At 38.6% G+C, this 18373-nt stretch overlaps 1 protein-coding gene across 2 annotated transcripts in view; it reads right to left on the bottom strand.

The window, feature by feature from the left end:
• LOC109399760 (cell death protein hid) overlaps positions 1 to 18373 on the bottom strand; it is a 315664-nt gene that overhangs the window by 55403 nt on the left and 241888 nt on the right. For both annotated transcript variants that reach the window (XM_062859939.1, XM_029871273.2), the window contains 2 exons: positions 9472 to 9793; positions 8902 to 9391 (listed from right to left, as the gene is read on the bottom strand). In XM_062859939.1, coding sequence (XP_062715923.1) covers positions 8902 to 9391; positions 9472 to 9793 — 812 coding nt within the window. The remainder of the gene's footprint in view (positions 1 to 8901; positions 9392 to 9471; positions 9794 to 18373) is intronic.

Raw genomic sequence — 18373 nt, 5'->3', positions numbered from 1 at the left:
TGTCACTGTCACTTAATATGAAACTATATATAACCCATTACATTACCCACGCAAAGTTAGCGGATCTGATTTCCGAGATTGAATTATTCTATTGGACGCGAAAGGTACCATTTAATGCACTTGGCAGGCAAGCAGAGTTTCTAAATTAAATGCATGTATACTCCATGACAAATTCGATCGCGTCGTTTAATGGCATCAAAGACAACTGCACATGATAGCTATAAATACAAAACGCATAAAACCGACCAGAACCGTGATTTAGAAGTTTTCTTCCCTTGAATGGCTCGCTCATCAGGCCGGTGCAGCATCATCATCCGTCTAAGAGTAATTCTTCAATCAAAACAAATCCACACCAGCGAAAAAAAACGATCATTGTATTCCGATGAAAAGAAGGGAGAAATTGTTTATTTGTAGTTACACACACCTCGCGGGGCTCGCGCTCCATTACACACCCACCGACCGATCATATCCTACATGTGCAACGACACCACCTCGCTTGACGACGATGACGCGCCCCATGTGAGATGAGAGTTTGTTCTAGCCGCGGTAGCCGAGGCGCGTATCACCTCCTCCCGGTCAGTCAGTCAGTCGGTGGGAGGTTTGTTTACCGATACTTTTCCTCTGTTTAAATATACTATGTTTTTTTGAGATTTGTTTGGATTGTCGGAGCATCCGTGACTCGGGGATGACCGGGGGTGGTGGGGCCAGGGCTAGGTTGTTGGTGCGATTGTATGCTGCTCATGTTGGTGTTGATTCTAATGATGATTGGGAATGCTTGATGAGAGGGCGTTAGCATCCAGGCAGGGGCACGTGTTGATTGATTGTGCAGCCACAATCGGACTAGATGTGTGTCGATCAATACTTGTCCGAATGGTGATTGATTCGAAGCGAACCATTGTTTGTTTGATTGAAAATGGGGTTTACAATTTTTATTGGGCGATTTGTTTTATCATTTATTTGCAGATACCATTGAAGAGAAAAAAAGGATAAATACAAATATTTTTTTTATGTGTAAAAGTACTCATCGTAACTTTTGTCATGCAAACAAGTCTATCGGAAATCAGTTGAAAATATTCAAAAAGCTCCATCTTCAAGCATGGGATTCTTTCAATTTCAATTCTTCTATCGAATCAATAGTTTTCTACAAAATATAGTCAAGTATAGAATAGCCTTAAGAAACAACCTGACCAATCAAAACACCATACACACTGTCGAAAAGATTTGAAATTGAATAAAAGAAACAAATCACTTTCTAATGTTTAACTTAAGTAACCCCAAACTTTTGGTTGATGACATCAATAGTTAATTTACTTAATTTTTTTTTCTAGATTGTTCAGCTAAGATCCACGAAAAGCAGTTGAAAACTAAAAGAACATAGGTTTTATTACCACGCTCATCTAAAATTTTGTTTAAAAAACACGGACACGTTTTATGCTTCCAGTGAGCTATTTGCTCTTTGAAGGAAGCACGACACTAGACAACGGACTAGCATGCAACGCCCAGTGGCACAGCCGAAAACTTTTCCTGACAGCTGCGGCGGGAATCGAACCCGCGCTCCTTAGCACGATGCGACTAAAGGCTTGGTGACCTTAGCCGCACGACCATGAAGCCACACTAGGTTGTTGACCCCATTTCCAGCGACACTGTCGAAAGTTTTAATTTATTTTTTTTTCAATTTTGTAGCCGAGTTTATTTACAAATATTTTTGAAAAAGTTTCACCTTAATTCTGTTTTAAGTTTCTTTGACTTATTATCTTTTGAATGAGATTTTGGTTCTTGAAATCAGACGAAAATTGGTGGAGACATGGGCCTAAAATACTTTATATTTTTTAAGAGGGTGAACGATAAATATTTTTCGTAAAAAAAATTATATCAGTGTTTTTATTTTTTTCCCTATTTTTTTTGTTCAAAAAGATGATTTTTTCAATTGTTCCCGTTTGCAAAATAATGAAATATCTTGATAAACTTCCCAGGGAAATGCCAAATTACCCGGAAAAAAAATATGAAGAGATTTTTTTCCAAAATATTTGGAGAAGCTCTCAATTGACTCTCTGAATGTATTCTCCAACGAATTTTTCGAAAAATTCCTCTTGATATTCTTGAAAAAATTCTCGAAGGAATCCTGAAAGCAGGGCTGCTAAGTATCAGTCTCAGTGCTTGTTTTTCAGCTGAAAATGAATAACTGCGGCGGTCGTTTTCAGTTGCTCGCTATGAGAACTAACAGAGTCGAGGAGCTCCATTCGTGAGCGACCCAACCAAGTATCATTCCAATTCATCAACAAAATGTGGATTCCCAAGAAATATTCTGAAAGAAACCCTTGCAGAAACTCTTGTTGGAATCAATTGCCTATGAAGTCCGTGGATGAACTGCTGCAGAAATCAGTGAAAGGATCCCCCAGCAAATCCCTTATAAAATTCCACTAGGAATTCCTGGAGAAATTCCTCCAAAAATCTTAAAAGTTTCTTGATGGAATCTCTATCAGACTCCTCGATGATATCCCAGGAGAAATTCGGTATGGAGTGTCGCTCAAGAGCCTCATGAACAATTTAAGATTGATTTCTTTTTTCGAGAAATTTTCAATGATATCTTGGAGAGAATTCTCATAGACTGCCTGGAAAAATTCCTCAAGGATTCTTTGGTAATATCTCCCAACGAATACCTGAGGAAAATTTCTAAGGTGTTCCATGAGAAATTCCCAAAGAAATGCCCTGCAGACACTTTCGATAAAATACACGGAAAGCGTCCGGTTAAATGCTTGGGTAAATTCCGGAAAGAATCCCTGAAAAAATCTTCATCGAATCCTTCCGCTAATTCCTTACGATATATGGAAAAAATCCTTGAGGAATCTCTGAAGAAATTCCTTGAAAATTCCCGATAGAATTCTTAAAAAAGGTCCTCAAGGAATCTCAGGAGCAATTTGGCAACAAATCCCTAGAATCGCTGTAGAAATTCTCCAAAGATTTCTCGAAAAATGCCGGGGAAGATAATCTAATCCCTGCAAAAATTGTTGTTGGAAAATTTGAAAAACACTGCCGATAGAGTCTTTGGACGATTTTTTGCAAACATATCTGGTAACGTTTACAACGATACTCTTGAGAAGTTGTTCTCGGTTTCTTTGAAGATATAATTCGAAAACTATCAAAATAATGTTCTAGAATATGTCCTGATGGAAACATCGTTGCGCGAATTCAATTATAAATTATCTGTATGTGTCCCCGAAGAATCCCTGTAGAAATTTCTCATGATTTTCTAAATGGGTTAACCGAAAAAACGCCTGAATGACTTGGAGATCTGGAGGTATTTTTTTTACGAATTACTAAAAAATAACCAAGTAATTGCTGTCAAACTACTGCAAAGAATACTTGAAAAATATCAGTGGAATACCTGGAGAAGTTCACAGAAGAATTCTTGGGTGAATTTCTGAACAAATCTTAGGATGAATTATTCTGAAAATTATTTAAGAAATCATCGAAGGATTCATAGATAAATGTTCCAAATAATCTCAAAAACCAGAAGAAATTTCCGATGGAATTCAAGGTATTCCGCAACGAATCAATAAATGAATTTTCCAAAGATGATTTCTCAACGAATTCTCGTATAAATTCTTAAAGTAATTTGCTAATGGAACCCTCAGATGAATTCTTGAAGAAAGCTCTGGATTAATTCTTAAGCGATTTCCTTGAGAAGTTTTTTTAAGAAATCTCAGCAAAAGTTTCGTCAAAGAAACCCTAAGTAATAAAAATGCCTGGTGGAATCCCACTAAGAGAATGCTTTGGAGGAAATCTACGAAGTAATTTTTGAGAAACTTTCAATAAAATGAATCGCTGGAGAATTTTCCAATGATTTTCTGAAAGGAATTGTAAAAAAATCCTGGAGGAAATTCCCGAAAGAATTTTTAGATGAATTTCCGTCAGAAAATCTGGTGCTTTCTTAACGATCCCTTGCAAAAAATCATCAGGAATCGCTAAATAATTTCTTCGGAGAAATTCCAGTGGATAACGTAAAAAGATGAACTCCTGAAATAATATCTGCAAGAATTGTCCAATAAATCCCTGCGGAAGTTTCCCAAGGATTCCTGAAAGAATTCTTCATAGAATGGAATTCACCAAAAAGTCTCTGAAGGAATTCTCAACAACATTATAGATAAATGATCCCTGAATGAATTTCTGAGAAAAAAATGCCCCAAAGAAGTTCATGGAGGGAAAATTTTGAATGAAATCCCTAGTCGAAGTCCCCAAGCAACTTCGGAAAAAAATTAACGAATCCCTTGAAAAATATAACAAGAAATCCTAGTTACAATTAAAAAAAAAGTTGGAGGATATTCCCAAAAAATACTTTGAAAAATCGTTCTGGAAAAAAAATCTCAATAATTTTCTATAGGGATTACCGGAATAATGATCAGAACTCCAAAGCAATACATGGAGGAGTTTCCTGCGCAAGCCTTGATGGAAGGCCCGATGGAGTCGTTCGAGGAATTCCCATAGAAATGTTCACAATAATTTGCAATATACTTTGTGGAGGAATTCCTAAAAAAAATCCATGGAAAAATTCTCGAACAAGTCCCTAGGTATTCCATTATTTTGCAGAAAATGGAAATGTTTGAAGTTCGTTTTTGGAAAATGATCGTTTAAGCTATGAAATGATAATGTCAAAATTTGAAGTCCTTATCACAAGGTTAAGTGGTCAGCGCCTGAAGTTGTCAACAATTTTATGGGACTGAAAAACATGAATTTTTTTTCGACGACAAAGATACCTATAAATTATAACCAATCATTGATAATGTGGTCAGAACTGCGATATCTCCACTCGTCTTTAAGTTTTTGAGCAAAATAGGGTAGCTTTCCTTAGCAATAATTTCTCTAAATATACCTATTTGTATCTCTTTCTATAGTGTCTATACGTTTCTTTGAACATTTTTCCAGCAATCCTCAGATTCTTCAAAAAACTCCCCCGGAAATTTTACTTGAGACTTTTTCAGCAGTTTCTCTACAAATTTATCACAAGATTTATCTTGAAACTGGTTCACGGGTTTCTTCAAAAATTTCTTTCGTAATACCTCCTGAAAATCCTCAAGCGATTCTATGTGAAATTCCTTCAAGGTTTGCTGCATAAGTTTACGCTTGTACTCTTTCATGTATTTTTTCAAACATTTCTGAAGAAATTCACCAGAAATTTTCCCATATTATTGTCCCGGAACTTTTGTTTTATATCTTTTAAAATTTGTCTAGAGATTCCCTAAGAAAAAGAAATGAACCAGCCAAGGGCTGAAAGTCTCTATAATAAAGGCAAATCAATCAATCAGTCCTATGAAATTTCTATGAATTCTATGTAATTTCTACAGGGGTTTCTCCATGAATTCTTCAAAACGAGTCTTCTAAAGATGGTATGCCAGGAGACCAGCCCATCCACAGAAAAGGCAACAAGGGAGGGGTTTTTCCTAATTTTGGCAAAGGGCGGAGGGGCGCCTAGTGTACGGAATATGTATCAGAAATAGAAAGGGTTTAACCCCCAATACCCCTCCCTTGTGCACGGGCTTGCTAGAAGATCTTTTTTCACGAAGGCACGGAGATTCCTGCAGATGTTCCTCAAGGGGTTTTCTTCACATTTTTTTTTCTTGAAACATTTTAGAAATGATTGCTTGATTTTCTCCACAGATTTCTCATACTCTTTTTATTCACGGACTTTCACGGAATTTATTTGGAAATTGTGCGTTTTTAAAAGAATTTTTCGAGAATGTTTACTATATATACATGCGGACCGTTCTCCAGTTCTTTCGGGTATTATTTTAAAGATTCTGTCAAATTTTTGTTTTTTTGTTTTTATCAATGTGTATTTTAACATCAAGCTAATTCTACACTTTGTCAAAAATTCATTTTCTTTCTTCAGTGTTCTCAACAGAATATCTCCATTTTTTGCTTTCAGAAACTTCTGGGAGTAGTATAGGGGATATTTCTACGGATTTCTTCAGAAGTATCTCCAGGAGTTCTTCTAGGGATTCCTCCAGAAACTCCTCCAGGGATTCCTCAGAAATTATTCGAAAGATCTCTTCATGATTTCCATCCTAGCTTACACCAGTACCTTTGTCTGCGTTGCATACAAGATATTTTTAAAGAGATTCCTTGAGAAATTCCTCTACGGATTTTGTCAGGAACCCCTCAAAAAATTTTTCAAACATTTTCTCCTTGCAATTACTAACATTTTTCCTCCAGAAGTATCGCTGAGAATAAAGGGGTATCTTAAAGTGTTTCTTCAGGTATTCTCGTAGACATTCATCCAGGAATTGCTACAGAGATAACTTCACAAATTGTTTCAGGATTTATTGTCCAGGAGTTCCCCCAGAAAATTTTTAAGATTTTTTTCTAGGAGTTTCTAAAAGTACAGGGGATGGCCAAAATGTTTGGGATAGGCAACTTTTTTTTGCTCTTACAAACAAGTTCAACAAGCTGTAACTTTTCATCTATGCACTCTAGTGCATTAAAAATTCTCAAATTTTAAATGTTTGTTAATCTACCAATGTGCATCATTGGTACACATTTGGGCTTGATTGCTTGCTTGATTGAAGCTTTACCCGTTCTCGTAACGGGTAAAGAGTTTAAAGACAACTTAAGCTGACACAAATTTCGTTTTTCTCTTATGTCACATCACCCCCCCCCCCCTCGGGAAATTTTGGTCAGAATTCAACATTTTGAGGGGGGACATAAATAAATTATTCAAGAAGCTTTAAAATGTTAGGGTGAAATAAGAGTCACCCAGAAAGTTTCTTAACAAATCCGATGACATCCTATGTATATCCAGGATTTTTTTAAGAGATTCCTTTAATTTTTCAAAAGGGATATCTTGAATAACTTAACAGTTATTTGTGCGCAATATCTGGAAAAGCTCTTGAAAAATCCATGGCAGTATATCTTAAAAAATCTGCAGGGATCTATAAAGACATTCCAGGAGATATTTTTGATAAAATTGCTGGAGCAATTATAAGAATCCCAGTAGGAATTCCTGAAAGAACCCCTGAAGGAATTTCCAAATAAAACTTCAATAGAATCACTGTACACTCAAACCTCCATTTAGGTAGGATCCATTTAGGTAAAATCTATTTAGGTCCCTCCATTTAGGTAACGTTACCTAAATGGAATTTGATTGTGTTCAGATCAGTTGGAGTACTTAAGATTATGTGTAAGATTGGTTTATGGGAAAGAAGTAGTGAGTGGTGTTAGGGGGGTGGGTATGGGGGGAGGGGGATGCAATGTTGCCCCTTAAACTCCTCCCCCCCTTCCATGCAGTGTTGAGAAGTGTCAGTATCCAGCGTCATTTCCAGCTGAAATTGAGATAATCAACCATCCTTCCATCATTCAATTGATATCAGCTCCAGAATCGATGACGTCAAACCCGACATCAACCTATCATTTACCTGTTTTTATTTTGGCCACCAAACCCAACATAGACCCAACAGTTGTTCGATGTTGGTCCAACAATGGCCCAACATACGATAAAAATTGACCCGACTTTGACCCGACATTCAATATTTTTTCAGTCTGGCGGAATTTTGCAGGGTTTTTCGCAAGGTATTTTGAGTTTCGTGCCCAGCTAGTCATTTGAATGACAATTCTGATCTAAGACCCTCCAAAACCCCCGAAAACGCCCCTGAAGCCCTTCCCCTCCTGAAACCCACCCCCTCCTGAAATTCCTTGAAAGCCATCTGAAACTTCGCATGATCTCCTTTAAATCTCCTAGTAACTCTCCCTTGTTGAACTTCTTTGCAACCTTGTAATCCATTTAGGTAATAAATTGGATCCATTTAGGTAATGAATCCATTTAGGTAAAAATTCTATTTAGGCAGTCCCGACTCATTACCTAAATGGAGGTTTTGGTGTAGAAATTTTAGGAAGTACTTTTGAATGAATCTCTATCTGAAGAAATCCATGAGAAGTTCTTGAAAAAATCTGAGGAGGAATTTCTTAAGAGTTTCCTGGTTAAATATTTGGTGAAACTTCTTGAGAAACCATTGTTGTAATTCTTGGAAAAAAAAGCGGAATTCGTAGGATTTTTTTTGAAGAAATCCTTCAATGAAATTGTTGGACAATTTTCCAAAAGTATTCCTGGAGAAATCTGTAAACAAATTTCTGAAAACAAAAATGGTTTAGGAGTGCTTGGGTAAACGCACAGATGAACGTCTGTAAAGATTCTTAGAAAAAAATCTTGAAATGATTCTTGAAACAATTCTGTTGAACTTCTTACGAAAACTTTTTGAACGAATTCCTTAGGGAATCCGAGGGGAAATTATTAGAGTTATCTATGGGGAATGCTAGATAAATTTCTAGGGAAATATATGGAGGAATACATGACGGAAATTCTGAAAAGAATTTGCATGAATCTCTGGAGGAACTCCTGCCTGAATCACTGAGCGTAGAAAGTTGGAAATTTCTATATAGATGATGAAGGTGCGAAGGAGCGCATTTCAATATATTGAAAAACACTTTTTTACGCGTCCATAATCGCTAAAAATAGAATATTCACATCAATTTTGCTGAAACTTGTGAGGTCGTAATTTTTTTTAAATAACACAGGAAATTTTCCTATATTTGACAGATACCCTTTGCCTTTTTATGCTGGGCTCAAAACTATCGATAAAAACACCATGCAATGTCCAGCAAGGTGGAAATAATTCCAAGTTTCACTAACTGAATAGAAGCAAAAAATTAGGTTGGTTTTCTTATATTTGCGAGGGCGCTCATACTGGGAGCTAAAAAATATTTTTCTACCACCAAGACCTGGTTACTCAGTGAGTAACTTGGAATAACCTCGATGAAACCACTGCTCTATATAATAGCAATTAGGAAATCATTACATCTTATCTATTCTCTCAACCACTTTTCATAGACTTACAATATGTTTATACTTACCTTGGATTTCTTGGACTTGCTCGAAGATTTGGACGACGATGATTTCTTCTTGCGCTGGGGGATCTTGCCGGCAAACTCCTGCAGCTGTTCGCGCCCAGCCATATAGTCCAAATGCGGTGGAATGTACCCACTCATCGGCACCATAGCGCTACTACCACCGGCGCTGTTGCTACTGCTGCTGCTGCTGCTACTGCCATTGTTGAAACTGCCACTGACGCCGGTGCTGCTACCACTTCCAGCAGCAGCAGCAGCATCGAGGAGTTCATGCAGATGGTGATGTGGCGGTCCCAGCAGTCCTAGACAGTGCGGGCTGCATCCGGCGATGGGGGCGGTTATACTGTCCCCATCCGAACCGGATGATGGCTGAGACGAATCCGATTCGCTCGAATCATCTCCATCTCCAAGGTGTCCACTGGGAACGTGGGGCCAGGTGGTTGCGGTGCTGGCGTTAGAGGTGCTGGGCAGTTGGTAGCTCGATGGAAAGTGGTGACTGTGTGGGTGGGGAAGGAGAGAACAGGCCCCAGTTATTGTGTGATTTGGCTTGGGATGGGTTGAGCAAGAGGAACTTACATAATCGGTGGCGCGGATGAGCAGGCCGCCGTTTCCGGACTGTTGGCACTGTGTTGGCTGCTGTGGCTACTGCTTCCACTGGGACTTGGGGTTGGTGGCTGTCCGAAGAACACTCCTCCTGTAGTAGCTCCGTAGCTTCCGATGCCACCACCACCACCCGGACGAAACACTCCGTTGGGGGTTTGTGGGAAGAACACCTGGCCGGTGGTGGTGGCGTTGGCGTATCCTGCACTTCCTCCACCTCCGCTGTTGTAATACCCGGTGGTGAATGGACTGCAGGACGAACTTTGCGGTGACTGCGAGATCGGCGTCGAAGGGGTATCTGAAAACATACGAGAGAAGTAAGAACAAAAGGTTAAAAGTTTGCTAACGATGATGACGACGACGACAACGGCGATGGCAGAATTGCCGGGTGGGCATTGATATGAGTCAGAACAGGAATGTTGCTTTGTTAACGAGAGCTTGGAATTCCACCGGTCTGTCCTGCTGCTCCTAATGAGCTCGCCGCTGGTGGTGGACATGTTAAGGATGCATATGGAAATAGGTGGCATTCCGTTGGGGAGAAATGCATCGGGGAATTTGTTCGCGATGAATAGTTTTCGATGAAGAGTAAATGCCAAATGCCTTAGAATAGAAATGCATCCAAACCTAACTGTAACAATTAGCGTCGTTAAGGTTTGCTTAAGAGTAAAAACTCCTTGAAATAAATGTACAGATGGATAAATTAAACTAGTTTACAGCATTTTTGAACTCGGTAAGCTGGTATCAGTAGATCGGCTCTATTTGGGAAATTTGTGTCATTTTCTCTGATCATTTTCAGTATATGTAGAATCATTCCGGTAATTCAAAAACGCGAAGAAAAAAAATATTGCAGTAGAGCGGAAATTTCTTCGACTTTCCACACAAGGCTGACGATTTGAAATCAGTTTTTGTTCTATTTTTGAGTAAAGCTCAACCCTTCAAAAACACGTTTTTCGTAACAAATGCTCCGATCGAGCTGATATTTTTTCTGTTACTCTGTAACGTGTAATATTTTATGTAGAAGTAGAGTTAAAAATTTAAAAGTGATATGTTCTTTCATCGAAAATATTACAAATTTTAATCGTTTTGTGGAAATTTTGCTAAGTTTTACGGATTTTGTATCATATACTCACCAATATTTCGAATTCCATCTATTTGACGCAAAAATTATATTAAAACGATCGGAACATACTATAGTCAGCTTTCTTCTTCAGCTCATCTCCTAATTTTCTATTATTTTTTTATGTTTTCTGAGCTTTTTGATATCTATTATTTTAGTGTTTTGTTTTTTGTAGTCTACCCTTCCAATCTTGTTTTCTGGTGTGCATATTTTTTGTTTCTTGTATTTTGAACTTTGGTATTCTAGTCTTTTGGTTCTCTGCTATTTCCGTTTTTTTTAAATATTTTTTTTTTATTTTTTTAATCTTTTGATCTCCTGACTGTTTGATCTTGGAGCCATCCTGACTATCTGGTCGTACTTTGCGCTAGTTTTCTAATCTGCTGTTGTACTGGTTTCCTGAACTTTCCTACATATAGTTCTTCTTATTTTCTCGGGTTCTGGATATCTACTATTTTAGTCTCTATTTTTTTCTGATCTTTACTTCGAATCTTGTCTTCAAGTGCAATATTTTTTAACTCGTATTGGTTTCTGGTCTTCTGGTTTTACATTTGTTGTTGACTATTTGCTTGAATTCTTGGCGTACTTATCTTTTGGTCTTGCGGTCGTTTGTTCTTTTAGCGTTTTCATCACTTTAGGCCTTCTAATATACTTTTTGGTCTAGTACACATACAATCATACATACATTACATATACATATTTAATCATATATTGGGAATGGGAGGTGTAGAGAATGAGATAGGTTGTAATGCTTATGTATGTTATTGCTTTTTTTACCCCGTACCACACCTGAACAATTTAGTCCCACCAAAATATTCTCCCACCGCTTTTCCCATAGAATGGGTTTTGCCACAGCTAACAAGAACAACATTGAACGCACACTTTTGGTTGGTGCAGTGAATGCATGGTTCGTTCAGCTGCTAACTAGAATGCAAACTGACGCGTGAGTTTTTTTTTTCTCTTCGAAGATTTGCTCGAAAGTCCATCAACGAATAAAAAATGCAATCGTATATTCAAAATATTCTCTTTCAAATTTCACTCGACAGGAGGGACCATCAAAGCACCCAGTTGAAACGATTTGGACAGGAACCTGGAGCTGCCTCCTTCTTGTTGTTAACATTTCGTGGATTGAGGGCGGGCTCTTCGACGCCATCTATTGGGAATATTCTGTCAATCCAGCTGTTTTTTGACAACTTTTTCTGGAAGGAGATTCTTTTCCCCTGACGTGGGTTTCGCGCAAGTGTCTCTGCTTGCGGGTCCGCACAACCGTTTTTGGCCCTTCATACAGGAGAATGACTGACCACTAACAATAGTACAATCTTCATCAAATTGCTTTTCAGATTATTCCACTGCTATAGGCAGCTGCCTTGCTACAATAGATGGTAGATCAAAACCATTATCATCATCTAATATACTTTTTGGTCTTCTACTGGTCATCCACTCTTCTAGTTCTCAGGTTTTTCTGTACTCTAGTTATATAGTAATCTGTTCTATTTGCCTCAATCTTCTCTTCAAATGCAATTGATTTTTATTAGATTTTCCAAAACACCAGAAGAAGGTCTACCCGAACTTCCAGGGAAGGTCTTCCCAGGCTTCTAGGGAAGATCTTCCTCGACTTCGGCAGAAGACCTTCCCAGACTTCCATGAAAGATCTTCCCTGATTTTAGGGAAATGTCTTCCCAAACTTCTAGGGGATGCCATCCCAGACTTATTTTTGGAGTCTTCCCAGAAAGTCCTGGAGAACGCCTTACCAGACTTCTGGAGATAGTCTCTCAGACTTCAGCGGATGGTATTTTCCTACTTCAAGGAAAGGTCTTCGCAGACTTCTATGGAAAGTCCTTCCAGATTTCTGCAAAAGGTCATTTCAGACTAGCACGGAAAGATCTCTTAAACTTATGGAGAAGGTTTTTCCGGACTGCTGGAGTAGGTCACCCAAACTTTTGAAGAAGGGATTCCCAAACTTCTGATGAAGGTCTTTCTGGACTTCAGGGGAAGATATTCTCACACTTCTGAAAGACCGTACCAGACTTTTAAGAGATCCTTCCAGACTTATATGGATGGGCTTCCCAGAGTTCTGGTTAAGGACAAGGTATTTGGAGTACATATCTCAAATTTTCTAGAGCACCGTTTTTTAGAACCGTTGAACGGATTTGAATCAAAATGCATGACAACCACTGAACAATCAGCATGATGCATTTTGATCCAAATCCGTTCAACGGTTCTAAAAAACGGTGCTCTAGAAAATTTGAGCTATGTACTTCAAATACCTTGTCCTTAAGGTCTTCCCAGATTTCTGGCGAAGGTCTTCCCAGACTTCTGAGAGATCTTCTCAGACTTGTGAGAGATCTTTCCAGACTTCTGGAGAAGGTCTTCCCAGACTACCGGGGAAGGTCTTCTCAGATTTCCAGGGAACGGTTTCCCAACCTCCCACAAGAGAGCGACCCGTACTTCCAGAGGAAATCTTCTCAGTTTTCTGGGAAAAATCTCCCTGGACTTCAAGAGAAAATCTTCTCGGACTTGCAAAAACAGTTTGTTTTATAACTTCAGGAATAGGTCTTCCCAGACTTCTGGGGGGTTCCATTCCAGACTTATTGAAGAAGTCTTCCCAGAGACCCCTGGTGAAGATCTTCTCAGACTTCAGCGGATGGTTTTCTCCAACTTCCGGAAAAGGTCTTCCCACACTTCTGAGAGATCTTTCTGGGCCACCTCTAGAGATAAGCTTCCCAGAATTCTTATGGAAGTCTTCCAAGGCTTCTGGGAAAGGTCTTTCCACACTTATGGGGAAGGTCGTCCCAGACTTCCGGAGAAGATCTTTCCCAACTTCAAAGAACGATCTTCCCAGGCTTCTGAGGAATGCCATTCCAAACTAATAGTGGAAGTCTTCCAGGAGAGCCCGAGAAAAGGTCTTAAAAGGTCTAAAGAAGGTTTCTCCAGACTGCAGAAATAGGTCCCCTAAACTTTTGAAGAAGGTCTTTCCAGACTTCAGCAAAAGATCTTCCCACACGTCTGAGAGAACATCCCAGATTTAAGAAAGATCTTTGCAGACTTCTAGGGAAAATCTTGCCACTTTTCTGAGGAAGAACTTCCGAGACTTTTGGGAAAAATTTTCCTCGACTTTTGGGAATGGTTTTCCCAGACTTTTGGGAAGGTCTTCCTAGGCTTCTGAAAAGCTATTCCCAGACTTGTGCGGAAGGTTTTCCAAGAATTATGCGAAAGTTCGTCCCATACTTCTGGTGCAGGACATCCTAGGCTTCTGGGGAAGGTCACAGACTTATGAAGTAAGTATTCTCAGACTTCTAGAGAAAGTCTGAGGGCTATCTTCCGATTTTTGCTAACTCCTGGCTCATATAGTTTTGTAGTTCTTTGGACTTTTGATTCTCTAGTTAGTTATATAGTCTTCTGGTATTTTGGTATTCCAATCTTCGAGTCTAATGCACTTTTCTGCTGATCTTCCAATATTTTTTGTTTCATGTTTTGGATTTCTGGAGCTTTTTAAGTATTTTGTTTTTATTTTTTTGTGGTCTACAGGTTTTGTGGCTGCCCTTTGTCTCAATCCACAGTCCATTCTTTTGGAATGCTGTTCTATGGATATTTTGGTTTCCTAACATTGGGTTTTTGGTTTAATGATAACACCGTTCAACACTAAATTTTGTTATGGGATGAAAAAAAAAAAGAACAGCAGCTTTGGACCCCAGAATTTGATTGATTGATTTGTCTTTATTAAAGAGACTTTCAGCCCTGTTCTACGACCCCAAAAGAGTCATAGTGAAAAAAAATCGGAAAATATTGGACCGGGCCTTCACAGTTTAAGACCGAAGTTTGTATGAAGATCTTGGGGTGTTCAATTGATAGGCGCGTTAGAACGCGCTGTGCATATATTTAGGCGTTAGACAATAACGAAACAAACATAAATACCGAAAACGCCTAAATATATGCCCTGCACGTTCTAATGCGTAAACTGTGAAGGCCTGGTCCAATATTTTCTAAAAAAAATTCACTATTGCACTTCTGGGGTCCCAAACCCCTGTTCTTTTTTTCTCATCCCATAACACCAAATTTTGTGAAATTATGTCGAGCAGTGTAATTCCTTTCGTGGCTTTCGTTTCTTTCTTTTTTCTTTTCAGTCGATTAATATTCCGATCTTCAGATTTTCTAGCTGACCGGTCTTCTAGATCTCTGGTTTTCCAGTCGTCTATGTATCTTCGATTTGTGTGGTATTTTTGATCTTCTGGTTTTTCAGTTACATATTTTTGTATCGTTTTTTTTTTCTTTTTTACGTTTGGTCTTCTGGCCTTCCATTCTTATCGATTAATGGTTTTCTGAACTTTTGTCATAAGATCTACCAGTGTTTTGATTTTTTAGTACAATAAAGGTCCTTATTGTGGCCTTCTGATCATCTGATCTGATTTCAATTCTTGTTCATTTCTGGTCATATGGTGATTCCTGGCTTTCTTGTATTCCGATTTAGAAGTCTTCTGGTCTTTTAGTACTCTAGGTTTCTGCCTTTTAAATTTCTTCTGTTCTTCTTCTTTTTTTATTTCCTGATTAAAAGGTAATTTTATCCTCTGATCTTCTTCTTCTTTTCTAGACTGCTCTTTTGATTTTCTTGTCTAGAAATGTCCTTATAAACTGGACTGTTTTTTTATTTTCTTGTCAGTAAGTTTCATGTTTTTCTGGACATTTCTGGCGTTCGATTTGAATAAGACCAATCTGCATAGGAGTCACAGCAAACATACGACCTATGCAAATCAAACGCCAAATTTGGTCTTTTGGATTACTGATCTCTAGCTAACTTGTCTTCTTTTGTGGTTTGAAAGGCCTGAACATCTCAAAGGCTTCTGATTAGTTTATAAATTTTTATTAATATTGAAAAAGATATCAAAAATTTTATACGTAAGTTACTCCATTTTTTCTACACATTTTTCAACCAAATTGTTTTTTAAATGTTCCGGGATTGTGTTATTTTATCACGTAATAAGATAATTTTCAATTTGTAGGCGATTTGTGGCGAGCATTCTGGCAGCAGACCTAGTATATCTCAGACAAATACTTTAAAATACTCATCCCAACTAACAAACGCAAGCCGCAAACAAGCATGCATGCTGAATTATTGCTATATAATAGAAATGATAGCTGAACTAAAATTATGCTGTAAACGTTACTGTACAAATGCTTTTCCAATTGAAAAAGTAGCCAATGTTGAACCTTTCGTTTGACAATTAACATTGATAATTTGAAACACTTTTCAAGCGTTTAATAATATTTTTATTCGATTTGCTGTAATTCCTTTACAAAATAGTTTAACAAGACCTTTTTCTGCTTCTTGATAAGTTCACGTAAAAATTAGCACACGTATCTGTATAATGTGTTTTTCTCAAGTCAAATAAGCGCTTTCGTTTCATCGTACTTCGACTCAGTTTACAGGATGAAAAACACGTGTTTTTTACTGAACATCAGCTGAATTACTGTGTTCTTCAGTCGTTAACCACAAACAGAACATTATTCACCACTGCTGAATAGGAGTCGAAGTGTGATCATTATTAAACCACGGAAAGTTTAGGTTTTGATTTGAGCGCATCAATTCATCATTTCTAGGATGGCGTAGATGGCAAGGCATGCGGCTTGCAATCGACGGGTCTCGAGTTTGAATCTTGATGTAGGTAAATTAATGTGTAGTCATTATTCCACAATAGTTGTCACAGCATAGCCAATAATAAAGCCTCGCGGAAATTGAAAAACTTTATTTAGCATTTTATTTATTTTTAATCATTTTTGCTAAAGCTGAGCAACAGCTTTACTATATAGTTGTGAAGCGATTTAACAACAAATAGTTCAGTTGGTACACAACACTATGCTTTATAGTTTCTCCAAATTTGTGTGAACAATGGTTGTACCTGAAAATTATCCAAATGTTATTCAGCATCATGCTGAATTAATTCGTCGTAATGGTGCTTGTAAAATAAGTGATTGTTAGTTGGGATATGAAGATACTTTGTTCTGTCCCGAAAGAGATATGGAAAATATCTATTACCAGTCACCTCAATGACTGCGATGATATTTAATCCATGTCATACATTGTTTCAGTGCGCTCCAGGGTCTTGTAATCGCGCTTGTAAAACAATCATCACAGCATCAGCACACGAACTAGCGCCAGCGATACCCTCCCGCGAGCTAATCAATTTATATGTTATTTTTTTTCCAGAGCTGCAAATGAGCCTCTCATGATGTCCTCGTCCTAGCTCACGTTCCGAACAAACGAACGAATGTGTTGTTGGGTTGGTTGGAAGCTGTAGCTGTAATTATAGGGGATTTATACTAAAGGGATTTTGTTAGCAACTCGTGCTACTACTAATTACGCTGTGCATTTGCACTTCAGCATCTTACGTTCAATGTTGGCTTGGCTTCCAGTGCACATAGCACATAAAGGGAGTGTGACGTGAGCATGACTCGCGGTGGAGGTGCATGGTCACTGGTCCTATTTGATGAGCATGAATTACTAATGTATCGCACACCTGGAGTAATTATCCCGGAAAAATGTCTTGATTATAGTGAGCAGCTAGAACAAACATCCTTCAGGCCATTGGCCACTCCTCCGGTTTCAATCCTTATAGCATACACTGCACTGACTGAGGGATGATGAATTCCTTCAGGGTTGGTCCAGCTCATTAGCGGACTCGCTCTTTGATGTGTGCCTACTGACCCTCTGAATGAATGACTAATCCTATCTAATTCTTCGAAAGACCGTATAACCCATTCATCGTCATTAACTTGTTGCACAACTGATCCCGGATTGTCCTTATCGGGGGTCGACCACCGAGCAGTACGTTGTTAGTAGTTTTTTTTTCGCAAACAAAGCGGTTCCGCTAAATAAAGCCCAAGTGCTCCGCAACAACACCCGTTGGACAGGCAATTAAAATTCTCATCTGTCAATCGGTCGATTATGGAATTTAGTAATTCAACTACAGAGGGAACTTATACGTCATCTATCCCACTCTCAGCCACCGCCATCAGTCATCAATCCAGATCTTGATGAGCCGTTCGTTGTTGGATCACGGCTGGCTGTTTTGAGATGGAGATAAAGGATCCTTGCCAGATGTCGGCGCTCCCATCATGATACACAAGTGTTCTTCTCTGATATAATAATGACCTGGGCTTGGGGCCGTTGTGCAACGAGAGCGCGGGAGATGAAACGATTGAAGCGTGCAAAGCGGGAAGATTTGTTGCAATAACATCTCCGAGCGTCGCGTCGTCTGGGGATGCTGAATGATGGAAATTAAATTCAGTAGGGTAAACAGATAGTGGTTCACAACTGTTGACAAATCGGTAGGTAAATATTTGTGCTAGTGATGAACTATGACAATTTTTGTTTCATTCAGTAAAATAAGTAGCTCCGCTACACGAATGAACTATGTATTCTTATATGCTAATCTTCTTTAATCCCAGTGTTGTAGTATTCTGTTCTCGAAGAGCGTTTCAAACTCAACACACGATATGTCACAAGACCACAAGTAATGACGACTAAGTGAATGGAAGACCAGAAGATAAGAAGACCAGAAGACATGACGCCTAGATGAAAAGAAGACCAGAAGATCAGCAATTAAGAAGACCAATGGTCAGAAGACCAGAATATCAGAAGACCAGAAGACCAGTAGACATGACGACTAGCTGAATTAAAGACCATAAGACCAGAAGACCAAAAGACCAGAAGATTAGAAGACTAGAAGACCAGAAGATCAGAAGACCAACAGAAGACCAGAAGATCAG

This window comes from Aedes albopictus, chromosome 3 (genome assembly GCF_035046485.1).
Source record: "Aedes albopictus strain Foshan chromosome 3, AalbF5, whole genome shotgun sequence".
Lineage (NCBI taxonomy): Eukaryota > Metazoa > Arthropoda > Insecta > Diptera > Culicidae > Aedes > Aedes albopictus.
The sequence above is the reverse complement of the archived record's forward strand: the minus strand, read 5'-3'. Positions and strand labels throughout refer to the sequence as shown.